The sequence below is a fragment of the Anomalospiza imberbis genome, chromosome 5, assembly GCF_031753505.1.
Source record: "Anomalospiza imberbis isolate Cuckoo-Finch-1a 21T00152 chromosome 5, ASM3175350v1, whole genome shotgun sequence".
NCBI lineage: Eukaryota > Metazoa > Chordata > Aves > Passeriformes > Viduidae > Anomalospiza > Anomalospiza imberbis.
Genome location: NC_089685.1, coordinates 67,576,006 through 67,591,811, shown reverse-complemented (window position 1 = coordinate 67,591,811; position 15,806 = coordinate 67,576,006). Strand labels below are relative to the sequence as shown.

The following is a 15,806-nucleotide window of genomic DNA, read 5'->3' as shown; positions in this document are numbered from 1 at the left end:
CAGGCTGGCAGTGTTTTTCAGAGAAGAGCACTACTTAATTTCTCTGAGGCTTTCAGCACATACCTGAACCTTGTTAGTAAGACAGCTTTTCTCCCCAAAGCTATCAGGCACCGAGGAGGTTCTCAGCATGGTGTTGGGAATATAAGTGGCCAGCATCAGTGACCCTTGCATGTTTCTTTGCTTCCCCCCAATGCAGGAGGCGAGTGCTAAAGATTTCTGATGGCATCCAGCACCTGGGTGGTCTCCGCTGGGAGCTGGCTCTGTGTCTCTTGCTGGCTTGGATCATCTGTTACTTCTGCATTTGGAAAGGGGTCAAGTCCACGGGCAAGGTGAGTCCTTGGTTCAGGTCAAGCTTCTTCCCTTGGTCACAACACTGGTTCTACTCACCTTTTACAGATTCAGAGAGGTCCTTGAGGTCCCCTGGGAACCACTGTCTGCATAAGCTGGTGGGAGCCTGTAGGCTCAATGTGCAGCAGGAGTGTGAGCCAGGCTCTGTGGTTTTGGGTAGGAAAGGATGGGAGCACTGAGACATCTCAGAGCATCATCTTCCAAGGTGTATATCCCCATCTAGTCCCTCTCCATCCACAGGCTGAGAAGACCCTACAGTCTTCCTCTGTCTGGGGTGGTTGCGCGTTCCCTTCCTTCCCACCACAGCATGAGCAAGCAGCATGTTTTTGCCTCTGCTTGCAAGTGCAGCTGGAAAATCTTCAAAATTATTAGATATAAAAAAATGCAACTGTGATGGCTCAAAAGCCCTCTCTGCCTCAGCACCATAGGAGTTGTTTTTTTATGCTCTTTGCTTGTCCCAGCTCTTTCTACAGTTGCTCATGTTCTCCAGCAGTAAAGGTCTCCTTTTTCTATCCCCACACCAGTCACCACAGAGTTATTTCTTTTAATGTTTTTGGGAAAAAACTGGTGTCGCTGTCCAGCTCCATTCCATGCAGTCTGTTACAGAGTGTGCCACTCTCATTTGCACTGACCCCATTACTTAGTTTCTGCTACTGCCTCCTGACCCCATTCCCAGCTAGTTTTGTCTGGAGCCAGCAAGAACAGATGGAAATGAAAAGGTTTAGTTATTTCCTAAATGGTGTCTTCTCTGCATGTCTTGAACAAGCCATCATGTGTGATGGGGTGTAAACTTCAGCTGCACCCATTTCTATCAAGTTGATGGCATGGGTGTTAGCAGTTTCTCTTGCTTCCAGAATGGTCTGGGATTGTGAAACATGACAGGGAAATCAAACAGCTTGCAGGGATGATATTTTCTGGTTTCCATGGAGTAAAATGAGAAGAAAAGAGCAACTGCTTGCTGTGGTGGCCTGGTAAAAGAAAACAGAGGCAGTCTAATAACAGCAAATATGATATGAAGACACAGCAAATATAGTGTGGGAAGTCCTGAGAACAAATTCCATCTATTTTAGATACAAGTTCTCGAACAAAAGCAAGTGATTTTTAGCAAAAAGTACTAGTGATGGTGAGATCTTGAAAACAGAAACCTTCTTTCAGTGAAGCAACAGTGTCCATAGGTTTATCAACCATCCACATGTTTCATAATCTGACTAAAATGATGGCTGTAGGAATATAACCCCACTGGGAAAAAAATATTCCTTAATTCTGAGGATTTGCCTGTGGAGGGTCAACACCCTGAGCTGAAATCACCCTATTCAGATCAGCAGTGGTTCTCATCCTCCTGCACAGGGACTGCCTGACCCCAGGAGCACTCCCACAGGCAGGAGGTTGTCACAGATGGAACCACTTTGCTGAGGCATGTGGATCAGATTCAAATAAAACCCTGGATGTTGTTGACCAGCATGTGACAGAACGATCACACTGATCCCGGCAAGGTTCCTAGTGATGTAAGTGCTAACAATGCCCAAAAAATAAAAAATATTGGGTCTGAGCCAAAGTAATATCTCATTGGATCCAGATGTTCCTATTGTTAGAAGTTTGGCAATATTAATCCAGCAAAACATTCTCCAAATTCAGGCCTCTGGTCTCGGTGGAGGTGTGAGTGACTGTGGAGTGAGAAGCTTAACACACTAATTCACACAGGCTATAAGGCACATAGGATGTTACTAAAATATGAATCCAAATCATATACCAGACAACTACCAGTCTGTACCCTGAGCTCCTAAACCTGATATTATTTAGAGATTAAGCCAATGTGCAACCTGGCATCCTGGAAGAACGTACACTAAGGTTCAAAGACAATGAGTTGTTTTTGTGATTTTTGTTTTTAATCTTGCTTTCATGGGCTAAGAAAGCTTGGACTTGCATCTCATTATTTCCTGAAGGAAGACATTGGTTGTGTGGTAAATACAGTGATGACGGTTAAACTTGCAGGACCTGCAGATTTGATTTACTGTCACTGTACAGCTCTAAATCAGAGGCTCCTTGAAAATTTGAGACTATGGGGAATTTACTTGCTTGAAGGGTCCTGTCCTTGGTTTCTACAGTGTTCATGATGCAGATTCAGAGGGACAAGGATGAACCTGCTCCAGATATCTCAGGCAATCCAGAGCCACAGCAAGGAGATATTTTTCACTGATCTCTGTGTCAGTGTTATCCAAGACTGCTGAGATACATAGAGCAGGGCACATGAAATGCATAGGCACTGATGATAGTCTAGTATTGGGTTTTTTCAGGGATGGGATATCTTTCAAATCCTGTCCTACAATACAAAACTGAATGACTGGAGGGTGTGTGTCCTGACTTAGGGGAGGACTCACAGCATCAGGTGCTTTGGACATTGCTTTATTCAGATAGAGTCTATCAGAGTGGATCCTGAAAACAAAATCTTGTTTTGAATCACTGCTCAGATCATAAATATTACTCAGGGGCAGAGCAGAAGTGGTCATACTGTCCAGGGAAATCATATGCCTGTTCTCAGTAGGATGCCCCCTAACGCAGAAATCACCAAAGAGGAGTCACAGCCTGTGACTCCCGCTAAGAGGTGGTGGGCTTTAGGATTTTAAAGCAACTTATTCTGGATGGATGGGCAGGTGTGAGAAATGGATTACTTCACATCATTACATTTTGCACTTTCTCCAGAGATGAGCGCTCCACTGCACAACTGCCAGAGCTGAGAAAAAGAGCTGAAGGGTAGTGTTCAGTTGAAGCATGCTGATGCAAGTCCTTGCTCAGCATGTCCACACAGGAAAAAACCTGAAGAAGGAACATTTATTTTTTTAGCCTAGCGTGATAATGAACAATCTCTTCTCAAGGTGGCCAATAATTCTTTAAGGTGTGGAAGCAATGCAAAAGGATTAATCACATTACTTGAATTGTTGAGGAGGTTGCATGAGCTCTCAATACTAGTTTGTGTGGGACACAGACTGCAATGTGGTGTCATTGTGGCATGCTACAGCAGTTAGCCTGAACAGTCCTGAAAGTACCCTGGTAGTCCCCAAACTGAGTGTCACATTTACCAAAGGTGAAGTCCCTGAAAGGATTATCTGATACTGGTTTCCAGCTTTCCCCCAAGGGATGTAACTCTTTTGCTAGAGGAAAGTGGTTTTAACCCCACCTGAGAGTGTCTGCAATGCTCATGGGGCTAGTGACGCAAAAAGCAAGAGGACACGTGTTCCAGGTCCTGTTTGGGTCTGCATCCTTAGTGGCAATTCTGAGATTGCAGCCCTGCTGTGCCTAAAATGCCCATGATGAGGTCACTCAGAGGCAGTGGCTGCGAGTGACTGCGGTGGGAAGGACTGGGCACAACCCCTTTGCCGATTCCAGCTCTGAGTTGGGGAACCCCAACATTGTCCCTGATGGTCATTCAGTGGCAATCATATTTCAAGGTGTTACCTGCACACCCCTTCACCCTCGCCACTAAATGCTATGGAGAAGAGACTGTGTGTCACTCAGACTCTATTTGGAGTAGGGATTTGAGGATGGATACTGGGGACAGCTCCTTCCCTGATGCCTGTAGATATTAAACCACTGGCTTCAGAAGACCCTCTCTGACTCCAACCTGCTGACAGCCTGGTTCAGGGTCTGGATTGCTCTAGGACTAGAAAGATTTTGTCTGGCTCCAGACGTGCAATGGTATGTCATAAGTTTCCTGAGTGCATTTTAAAACACGTTTCTTTCTACTGCAGGAGACAGCAAGGTGCTCAGCAAAGCAGCCTGACCTGTTCCCTGCTCACCTCTCCCAGCCCAGGGATCAGTGCCGTGATACTGGCTGGCACTGTGTGCTCTGGCCCATGCTGCTCTCTCACACTTGTCCCTTCCTGCTCCTTTCAGGTGGTATATTTCACTGCCACGTTCCCATACGTCATGCTGATTGTTCTGCTGATCAGAGGAGTCTCCTTACCTGGGGCATCCCAGGGAATCCTCTTTTACCTTTATCCAGACATCAGTCGCCTTGGAGACCCTCAGGTAAGGTGGGGGGGGGGATGAATGGCTAAGCTGTGCTTGCATGGATTCCTCTGGCAGCTCTCACTCTCTCCACTCTCTCCTTTTTGTTTTCCTACTCTCTTTCTTCCAGTTTATACTTTCTGACCCCTCTTTTGCCCCTCTGTGGCCGTAAGGCAGAGCTGTGATATTGGTGTATTTTCTGATAGTCCCTGCTCTCTTGCCTTCCAGTGCTGTTCCCATATTTCCTGTCTGAGTTAAGTCTGAATTGCTCAGGGGTATGGGCAGTGGGATTTAATCCTTTCTCATGAGTGGTGCAAGCTATCCCTCCTGTTTTCTGGGGAGGCTCCTCTGCTGTGGAGCCAGACGGTGCATGGGGTGCCACTTTGCATTGTGCTGGCAGCTTGTGGGGATGAGCCCTGCTCCTGGCACATTTGCTCCATCTTCCTTGGGGAACATGCCAGGTGCATGGATGGTGGGAGCCATGGCATGCTGCAGCAGCAGTCCCTGGGACCTGGCTGCCTTTCTCTCCTTCCCACCCCTGGTGAGAAATTCCTGCCTGTTTGACAGGAGGGTCAGCGCCCAACTGCTGCTTTTAATCTCTTTGGGACAAGTTCTTCCATGTTAAATCCTGGCTCCAGCTGAGCTACTGTACCAGCCTTTGTGTGAAGGTGTTTCCAAAGGAGATTAAAGAGTGCCTGCCTGGAAAACAGGCCAGCAAAACCCTTGGTAACCCTATTAACTCTTTCTGGTCTAGCACCAGTGCTGCCTCAGTTATTACCTTTGCGAATGGGAGCATAAGCACTGGTGGATGTATGGCAGGAGGTGAGTAGGACAGCTGCTCCATCGGCATGGAGGTCCAGAAAAGCATGGAAGGGTGTGAGAACAGGTCTGTGATTGCTGTGACTGTGTCTCTGTTTGCACTGATGAGGTGCAAGAGGCTTCTGAAATGAAATAATATTTTTCAGTGGTGCTCCTTCTCTTATGAAAAGTCCTGTTGTTACCGTGGCTGTGTTGCCCAGGGGACTAAACTAAGCCACCTCAGGCGTGACGTGGTTGGTTCTAGCTGTGTCCTCATTAGGTCTGTCCTGGCAAACTTTTTCAATTGCAGCCTGTGCTTTAGAAGCAGATCTTCCTTCCAGCCTTGAAAATGCTGGTGGAAAGACAGGGTGGAAAGACAGGAAAGACACCTTTAAAGTAAGAGGATGGCTCTGAACAAGGGGAGGAAAACTTGCTTCTCCCTCCCCACTCCACATTCCCTGGTGAATGCTTTACTTCTGAGAGAGAAAGCAGGATTTGGCAGTGATGGTTGCCTTCCTCTAGCATTTTTTAACCATCCTACTGAACTCTGTAGCAGGGCTTGAGTCTTCTCTTGTGTCTTCCCATCAGAGAGGTAAGGGTTAGTGCCCCAAGCCCCACATATATCTGGCTGTGCCCCCTGTCTCTGTGCAGGGACTGTGGTGTGAATTCTGCCAGTCCATGGGGACCAAGTTGATTATAATTAATTTGTGCTCAAAGGACAGTGGGCTGTAATTGTTTGTTTACCAGCAATTCTGTACTGCTTTGAAAAATGGAATATTCTTTAGTGCTTGGGAAGGGATTTTGGAAGTTAAAAAAAAAATTAAAAAAGAAAAAATGACCTTTCCAATCTGAGCCTTATGAGAAGGAATCTCAAGGGGAGGCTAAAAAAAAAGGGCAAACAATATACAAGGGGACAAAATCAAAGCTCCTCTAAAGTATATGAAAAACTACGTGAAAAGAGGGGATGAATTATTTATCCAATTCTACCGGGGAGCAGCAACAGCTGAGATGTGATTAAATGTCAGAATATCAGGCTGGTGGGTGGAAATCATTGCTTTTCAGCTGCCAAGTAACCTTGGACAGAACTGGGAAATCCCATCCATGAGAGCTCAGTCAAGCTGATTGGTAATGGTCTCTTCTGGCTGTGAAGTCTGCAGTGCCCTAAATCTTCCTGCATCTTCATCTCCTCAATCTGTGAAATGCCTGTAATTAAAATGGTAAATGAATTGCAGCTGATAGGTAGATCAGACCACACAGAGAACTGCCAAACCAAGATGTTGAATAAGGAAGGCCAGTTATGCTCAAATATGAGCAGATAACAGCAAAACCACTGAAGAGATAATCTATTTTGAACTGCATATCCCCAAACAAAAAAAAAAATCTAAAAAGCGAGCTCATAGCTCATTTTTTTAATATGTAGATTATTCGATATTATGATGTTAGCATGTCAGTCATAATGAAGCCCAAAGTGTTTTCTCACTCCTTGACTGCATTGCTGGTCTCCAGATGCATCCTGTGTGTTTCACAGTGGGAACCAACAGAGGGTCTTGGGATCATCCTCCATTTGTACTTTTGATCACTTCACCCTTTGCATTTATCAGTTTTATCAATTGTTTTATTCAGCAGGAAATGCTGGAAACTTATGAATGTGATTAAGGAGAGGGATGCATAGTGGGGCCCACCAGTGAGAATATGAAATGAGAGGAATTCAGAGTAGAATTAAGACTTAAGTGTGTAAAACTTGTCATTAAAATAATTTTTTCAGGTGCTGTCAGGCTTTCTGTTGATTGAAGCTTTCATATCACTGCCAGCCACTCTTTAGCCAGACAGATATAAAAAGAGGATGGGGGGGGGTTGATGCAGAAAGGACTGTCTTGTGTGTTTGGGTTTGCATTAAAGAGAAGAAATGCAATAGTCTCCTTTCACTCTGGTATCAAGTCTTAGCTAAATTTCCTTAGGTTTAATGCTGAATGAGAATGGAGGAGTTGTGCTCAGAGGCTGCTGTTGTGCTCAGAGTTTGTGTCTCTCTGGAAAAGCTGCAAATGCTTCTGAAAGCCTCCCACGCATTTTCCTCTTGAAATTTCCAGAAAACACCCACCATGCTGTATTTGCTTGTACTTTATTCAGCTTTTGTATAAAGAAAGAAACTTCTGTGGTAAGTTGCTTTCCACCCATCCCAGATGTGCTGAAGGCCCCTGAATTTGGGGGCTGTATCCCAATTTCCTGGGGCAGGGAAGCACTGGAGGTGCCAGTAGTCAGCCGAGTTGAGCATTTACTTCTGAATATCCTTCCCTACATCCCTCTCATTTTCTTTCACCTATTTCCCTGATGATTGGTTTTTGGAGTGTTTGCCCCTGCAGATTTCCCTCATGGCTCTTGTTTCCCAACAGATAGGACAGAAAGAGATGAGATGCCCGCAGTTTTTGTAGGGGGGGTTTTCCCACTCTGCCTGTGGCTGCAGAGGAAGAATGCGGAGGTCATGGTTTGGACCAGAGCAGCTCTCACAGTCAGTGCTGAGCTGAGGATAAGCCCCTCCAACCACCACAGGGAGGATGAGAGATATGTGCGTCTTGCAGGGCTAGGACCTGCTGGGTTAACCACGGGCCCCTGAAGCCATGCTGGGAAGGGGTCAGAGCCCCAAATTCAGGCCCTTCCTGCTGCTGCTCTATGGCCAGCAAATGCTCCTGCTTCCCTGGGAGAGGGGAGGGCGACCACAGGCCTCCTAAATATTATTTGTTCTCCGTATTTATTGCTTTCCCAGCAGGCCCTTGTCTTGACCCGGCGTGCTGGGTTTGCACAGCTTTCCCTTTCCGCAGGCAGGTGTTTGTTTCCGTGCGGAGGAGCTCCCGCTGTGCCCGTGTGCGCACACGTGCACCGGCGGGGCTCCGCTTGTCCCCACCGCGCTCCCCCGGCCCTGGCAGAGGAGCTGCGAGCCCGGGCACTGCCCCCACTCCGCCCTGGGGACAGAGAGCAGGCACCGGGCAGCAGGCAGGGAGAGCTTGGTGCTCCCACAGCATGCCAGAGGGGCTCGGGGCTGGAATCCCCTCCTCTGCCTTGCTGGAGCAACGCACCCCCGTGGCGCGAACCACAGCTGTATGGTTTCCTCCGCCTCCTTGTCCTATGCCTGTTCCCAGCCCTGCTGCCACGGGACCCGGCCGTGCAGCCCTGCTGAGCCTGATCTCAGCGCTGACATAGCAGGAAGAAGTGAAGCTGTCTGTCTGTCTGTCTGTCTGCCCGCAAGCAACAGGGCGGGGAGGACCATAAAGCCCGGCTTCCCAGGCTGCAAGGAGCGGCCCTCGGAGCACTGCCTGCCCCTTTGCACGTGCCCGGGGCAGGCAGCTGCGTTCCTTGGGACGAACCACAAATCTGTTTGTTTTCTTGTGGTGTTTAAAGTAACCCCAGTGATGGGAGGGCCCTCCTGGATGCAAAATGTCCCTGCAGGCCCCCAGGTGTCCTGAGGTGTGGGGATAACATGAGGCCAGTGTTCTCACGCAGAGTATTGTGGGGGCCTTGAGTGCTGCCAGAGGGAGATTAATTGGGGAACAAAGCCCCCGTTCCTCACTCCCGAGGAGTATTTTCCAAGCAGATGGGCTCTGGGATTGGGAACATGATGCTGGGCAAATGGAACAGGAACTCTTTAGAAATGCCAGTGAGCCATTCCCTGTCTCCTCTCTGCTGAGACGAATGGGGCTGGGGGGAAGCATTGCCCTGAGCTGTGTGGCAGGGCCTCAGCTCTGTGCTGGTGCAGCACTGCGGGACGTGGGCTGCATCTGTGGGCTGGGGCCTGTGGGCCAGGCCTGACTGAAGGGGAACGTCAGTGCCCTGGAAATCATGCCCTGGGCGTCTTGCAGTAAAACCTCAGGAGTCACCGTCTCCCTTTCTAAGGCAGGGATGTGTTTGTGTGGTGCAGTGGGTGCTGGTGGGTAGTGCCAGCGCCACAGGCTGACTCGTGAGCCGGGATGTTGTGAGCAAAAGAAATGCTGCTTGATCTGTAGCTCAAGACCTGGCTGGTTTTTGCTCTCTGCCATGCATTACACCAAATGTGGCCCTCCACATAGCATGTACCCGCTCCGTGCTGTGCTGTCTCTCTTTGCTGATGGGGACGGTTCAGCGCTTCTCAGCATGGCACCTCTATTTGATGTATGGCATCCACTGCGGTTCAATAACGTTTTGCTTGAAAGTGGTCTTGCTGTTATTTTTAAGTGCTTTGAGAACTTCCTAAGGAAGGACTTGTTTCAGTACTGGGAGCTATTAAATTCCAGTACATGTAATAAAGTGAATATTGCTGAGAAAATTAAGGGACAGAGGAATACCCATAACCATCTTGAATAACTGCAGCTCAGGTGTAAAGGTTTTGGCTAAAAACAGAGTAGGAGGCTATTGCAAATTGGACCAAACAACATGTTCAAAGAATTTGAATTATGGATTAAATAAACTGGATGACCTAGAAAAATGCAGACAATAATTAAATCAAAATACCGATACTGCCAATGTGCCATCACAATCTGAACGGGATAACTTTACCAGTCTCTTCGGGAGCAGTGGCTAGAGAACAGCAGGATGCTTTTATCTGCAGTGGAAAGAGAGCCCTGCCTGACCCTGCGAGGCCTTTTAGTCAGACTGGTCTGGGAACAGCTGGAAAAAAAACATTTCTCTGAGTCACTAGAGGGAGAGAAATGAGCACAGGCAGCAGGTTTGGGAGAAAAGGTTTGAGTTGCTGTTTGCTGAAGTGAATGGTCTGTGTAACCCCCATGAGCCCTGTGGGGCTGGACGGACAGTGGTGCTGCTGGAGGAGGCTGGACCCTTTCCACTCCCAGTGACCCCACAGTCCTGGAACTTGCTGCTGCTGCTTGACCCCATCACCAGTGGGTCAGGAGCACCCATGGCATGAGTCCTGTGGCAGTCCTTTGACCCCCAAGCAATTTGGGAATTGCAAAGAAACTGGGAAAGTTGTAGATGTCTCCTGTCTTTGGCCCAAGAGCTGCAGTAACCTTTTAGTGCGTGAAATAATGTGTAGGCAGCCTGAGCTGGTGTTCACAGTCATGCTAAGTAGGATCATAAGCTCTGCAAGTCAAGCTTAGCTTTATTTACAGTTTCAATGTCAGGCTGCCTTGCTTCAAACGGGAACATATGCTAAGGCAGGTCCTGTATTCCCTAAGGATATCCCTTTGGGGCTGGACTTCCACACAGCCAGGTGTGCACCCCACAGGTGTGAGATTGGGCAGAGCAGGCAGTGAAGTGAGGAGCCCACAGACACCACGCTGGTCTCTGCTACGCAAGTCAGGGTTATCACTGGATTTTAGAAATGAGCCATGTCAAAAACCACAGAGCTAATGAAGCTTGGCCTCTTGATATTTGGCTTGCACCATGGCTGGTAAAGCATCAGTTCTTTGCCTGCCTGAGGGGTATTTCTCCTTTGCTTGTGTGATTTATGTGATATTTAACACTGGTTGACTCTTCTTCCCTGTAGCTTTCTGCTCAGTGGGGACTCTGAGTTCCTGTCTTTTTCCCATTCCATAACTATTTTGCAAATCATAGGTAATTGATATCCTTGAGGTTTCTGAAAACTGTTAAGTCTGGTTGAAAAGCATCAACTGAATCTAATGTTATGACAGGCATGGGGTAGGCAGTTTAATGGCAAAAGTCTTGTTATCTTGACAAATTGAGCTACAAGAGCTACAAACCCCATGAGAGAGTGTGTTTTGAGCTCAAATTTGATGGAAAACAAGAGCTCTATCAATGAACAGCAAAATAAAAAGCAAACCTAACAAAGCATTTGATTCCAGTCTGTGCAAAGATGTTTAAATTATTAATGCAAAGATATCTGCTGGTCCAGCTCACCTTAGTGCCTTGCTGTGCCTAAAATGTAGCTGCAGAATGAAAGCTGTGCCCATACTGCCCAAGAGAACACCGATGCTTTAGGAATCAATTTAAAAAAGGGCTTTGATCTTTTTCTAATGTCTTTGAACTGAAAAAATTAATACCTTGCTCTCTAAACTCATCTTCCCATTCATCTCCAAAAATAGTAAAATACGCTGAGACTTCCCAGTGCCTCGAATTAGTTGTTCCAGTCCCATCTCATCACCTGTCCCTTCCCATTCTACAAATCAGAGATTTGATCTCACTCCCTGTTTGATCTGAAACCTAGAGTCCAGGGTTTCCGTGGACTTAAGTCAAGGTTGTGGGGTTGAATGTTAGGCAAATGGCTTGCAGAACCATCAGGGAGAGCAGTTTCACCAAACCTAGCCCTAGCAGCACTTTGCCTTCTTTCCCTGCTGGGGTTTGCAGCAGTGGGTGGGGAGAGGATTTATTCTGTGCATCTGTTCCTTGAGCTAAATCCAGAATTTCTTCTGGGAAAATGTCAGTCAATGGGATTGTAACATGCCTTCATAATTCTCATCAGCCCAGGAAGGAGAAGAAGTAAATATAAAACAAAACTTCTCACCACATGATTGTACTTTGGCCAGTACGAAAGAGGAAAGGCAGAACCGTGCATTGGTAAGGGTGGCCTGATCAGTGGGGGTGGTGGAGCAGGTGCTGCCCAGCTTGCCCTTTGCCTCAGGACATGAGGTCTTGGCTGACAGATACAGGTGTGATTTGAAGTCATCAAAACCTGTGGAAAGCACTGTGGTGCTTTCCACCGGCTCCTGTTCTTCTCAGAGGGGCTCTGGGGCAAAGCTGCCATTTGAGTGCTTACTGGCGCTGCCACTCTGGGAGGGGAGAGTGATGTCAAATGGAGACTTTTCTCATAAAGTTGTCCCAGCAATATTTTATTTCTGCTTTTCTTTAGTCTTGAAAATGTGGCTATGCTTCAGCATTGTTGAATGATTGTCTTGTCTCTGTTTTATAAAACCCCTAGGAAAAAAAGATCTTAGAGAACAGAGGTTTATTTAATAATCTTTGTCATTGCTTCATTCCCCACCATTGGTTCCTACTTTTGCTGTTGTCTGCAGAAGGCAGTGACAGTGCCTGAATTGGTGACTGCACACAGCTAGGCTTTCAGATGAAATTTGGCACTGACAAACATCAGCCTTCGAGCCCTGGGATATGTTATTGACAGTGAGAGCAAAGGGCCTCATGGGAATAACAGTGCTTTTGTATGTTTTTTTAGGACCTGTCTTCTGCAATCAACTCTGTTTATTTCTAGTATTCCTCCCCAGTTCAATTTCATTTAAATGTTGGATTATTTACATCAGGTCTTGGAGGGAAGGGCCATCACCACAAGCTGTATGTACCTGCGCTGGCCAGTTGGAGACTAGGCTTGCTCAAATCAAGTACCCTTCCTCTGGTGGCAGAGGGCTCCTTCGGCTCTCATGGAAAGTGTTCATTTGATCTCCTCTTGGTAGAAGGCTCTTGAGTGTCACAGGGTTCTGCAGATTTGTCAAAGAAAGAAAGCAGTGGTGATAAAAAGCTATATGTGATTTGGGTGGATGAGGCTCCTGATGTATCCCTTCCCTTTGGCATGCCTAGCCCCCCTGGGTGCCTCACTGAGCACTGTAATTCCTGGCACTGTACAACCTGCCTCTAGAAAAGGCTTGTTTCAGTGCAGAGTCCTGCTGGTCTTCTGATCCTTGGCCTTTCTAGTGCTTGCAGCAGCCTTCGGGCTCTGCCTCTTCCCATCTGTGCAGTGTCTGTGCTGGCCTTGTCTTCTCACCTGTGTTTGCATCTCCCTTGCAGGTCTGGATGGATGCAGGCACTCAAATCTTCTTTTCGTATGCAATTTGTCTGGGATGCCTGACGGCTCTGGGCAGCTATAACAAATACCATAACAACTGCTACAGGTAACTGCTGCCTCGAGCCTTCCCCTTCCTGAACATGAGAGATCTGCTGGAGGCTGCTGGCCTTTGGAAGAGTCATGATTTTTGCTTCTACTCAAGGCATAGGAAAACTCTTTCCAGATGTTTTCTCCCCATATCCAGTTCTCTGTGCTTTATACCCAAGGGAATTGTCTGTCTGTCCCTTCTTCCACATTCTGAAAAGTTATATCCTCTTCACTAGCTTTGTGACCCCAGCCCACACTACAGCCTCCATTATTACATGGGTGCACAAGCAGCTACAGGGAAAGCAGAACTGTGAAATCTAATGGCTCTCAGTTGGAGTCCTTTCCCCTTGTGATTTATCCTTCTGTGGTTCATTTGGACCCAGTGACTGACACAGCTGTCAGTGCTCTGGGTTCTTGTGTGCTATCTCAAAAGATTACATATGAGCCTGCAGATGTGACTTCTGTTTATTGCATGCTGGACTGCAGGAGCAGAAATGGACTAGGTTGCCAGATTGAATCAGGCTGCTGAGTTGAAGTGGTCCAGTGAAAATGAACTCATTTTATTGAGTGTAGGTATATCCATCCCCAGGGTTAAAAGGCTTGTGTGAGAAGAGGCCACCTCTCTTCCCACACTTTCTCTGCTGATTGGGTTGCTCCTGGCACTGACTTCTCCCCCCATCTTTTAAATTCAAATTTGTGGTTGTTGCCATCAAAGGTCCAGGGACACCACTGGCTACATGATCCTTGCTTGGCATCTTTCTTCACTGTAGGAGTTCATTTCTGCTGCAGGGCTGCATCTCCAACAACAGGGGTAGGATGCTTGTTTCTTTTCATGTCCCTTCTCCCACATTTAGTTTTGAGAGAAAAAGCTGTAGGAAAAGAAGAGATAATGGATCTGTTTCTGGCATTCAGCATGTCCTTGGACATTAGCCCTTTGCATCCCCAGTCTAATATGTAACATGGAGATGATGACAGGGGCTGGTCAGCAAAAGGGTTGTAAAGACCTTCTGTAACTGCAGCTGGGAGTTGCTGTAGAAAGGGGAGAGACTTCTGTCTGCACATGGTGCTGTGCTTTTACCCTATATGCTGTTTGGCTCTTCTAGGAGCACTGGTCTTAGTTTTGGTGTCAAAACTTTGACTAGCCTTTCTCAGCATGGACCCAGTTTTAATGAGTCAGTCCTGTGCTCTACAGGCTTCGTTTGGATAAGACAACAGAACCAGGATTTAGCAGGGGAGAGGGACGTCAGCATGGTGCCCCACTTTGTTGTACCAGGCCAGGTACTTTATTATTTCCAAGTCGCTTATTCCAGGTGACCTGGAAAAGGATGTGGGCAGTAGAAACCATTGTTCGTATGGCAGTGGTCCAAGATGGCATCAAACAGTATTGACCATTTCTTGTTTCCTGTCACAGCAAGGGAATTCTTCAGGTCTTCCTGGTTCCCTTTCAGGTGTAAATCTGCAGAGATCTCTTTGATCTGGCCATCCCCTCATTTTACTCTCTACCATGACACCCCTTCCCACCTTCCAGATAATGGAAGAACACCTTTCAGCCCATGCCTTTCCAAGAAGGGTTTGACCTGTCATGGATACATCCAGGGGGAAGAGGGAGAAACACCAGGAAGGACGAGGAACTATTTGAAACATGTGAGAATTTGTATCAAATTACTGAGAATATAATTTCAGTAGAGAGCAGGCACTTTATAGCAACTGGGGAAATGAGGTTCGGGCTTGGGCTTCCCATTGTGCTGGGATTGGTGGAGTGTGGCCTCCCTTTCCAGCTGGGAGATTCATTGAGCCTTAGAAAACAAATGTAAAGGCAGAGCAATGGTGCTGGATGCTGTGCAGTCCTTGACAGTGCAAAGAGCTGTGCTTTGGAAGGAGTGATTTGAATTTGTATGATGCAGGGGCTCTGACCTAGTTAACATGCAAGCAGGAGCACAAAGACCTAAAAATGCTATACAACTGAAGACTGATACAGAAAAATCACACTGGATTTGCAGAGTAACATTTAATAAAGTCAGAGCAGGCCGTGAAATGCCAGAAGGGGTGCGTTCAGTTTGGTTCAGAATATCTCAGGATGATGCTGCAAATGTTATTGGTGTCCCCAGGGTTGCAGTCACAAGACGACTAGGGAGACTCGAGTGTAAAAAAGGAATTGGATAGATAAGAGATGTTCAGTTTAAAGTGTTGATGGATGAGAATGAGATGAAACAGAGACAAAAGGGAATAGATCAGAGAAAATAAATTGGATGGCTGTGATTATCTTTTTCTCATAATGCAAAGACCAGGAGATAACTAGTAGTGCTGAGAACCCAGAAGATTGTAACTGGTCTGAGAAATCTATTAAGGAAAAAAAAGTGTTCCCTTCTCAGACAAAAATAAATTGTTACATGCTGCTACAGGAGGGACCAGGGGAGAGAGAGGGAAAAAACCTGAAAAAAAAACTGGCATTTAGATGTGTGGGAAGACTCTCTCACAAGCAAGGAGGTTAGGTGAGCAATGCATCTTTATGCTGTCCTTGGACAAGGCTTCCCTTGGGGGAGTCCTGCTGTGTTGTCCAGCCTGGGGCATCTTTCTGCAGCTCCTGGTGCTGAGTCAAGCTGCAGGTGTGTTGGGAAGAGACACAGTGGCTGGGAAAGAAAAGCAGTTGCTCTCCTGGGGGGCTGCCATGAATTGTGGGTCATAACTGGCTGATGCTTTGCCCCTTCTCCCAGGGACTGTGTGGCCCTGTGCTTCCTCAACAGTGGCACCAGCTTTGTGGCTGGCTTTGCCATCTTCTCCATCCTGGGCTTCATGGCAGAGGAGCAGGGTGTGCCCATCGCCAAGGTGGCTGAGTCAGGTGAGTGAAGACCCTGGTGGGATGGGGCTGTGGAGGTGCTGCCACTTGAGCCCC

The 15,806-nt window shown here is 47.3% G+C and overlaps 1 protein-coding gene across 3 annotated transcripts in view; it reads left to right on the top strand.

Annotated features, from left to right (window-relative positions):
* LOC137474822 (sodium- and chloride-dependent GABA transporter 2) overlaps nt 1–15,806 on the top strand; it is a 35,617-nt gene that overhangs the window by 14,751 nt on the left and 5,060 nt on the right. For all 3 annotated transcript variants that reach the window (XM_068191738.1, XM_068191737.1, XM_068191736.1), the window contains 4 exons: nt 197–329; nt 4,240–4,374; nt 12,829–12,932; nt 15,628–15,752. In XM_068191738.1, the coding sequence (XP_068047839.1) occupies nt 197–329; nt 4,240–4,374; nt 12,829–12,932; nt 15,628–15,752 (497 nt within the window). The remainder of the gene's footprint in view (nt 1–196; nt 330–4,239; nt 4,375–12,828; nt 12,933–15,627; nt 15,753–15,806) is intronic.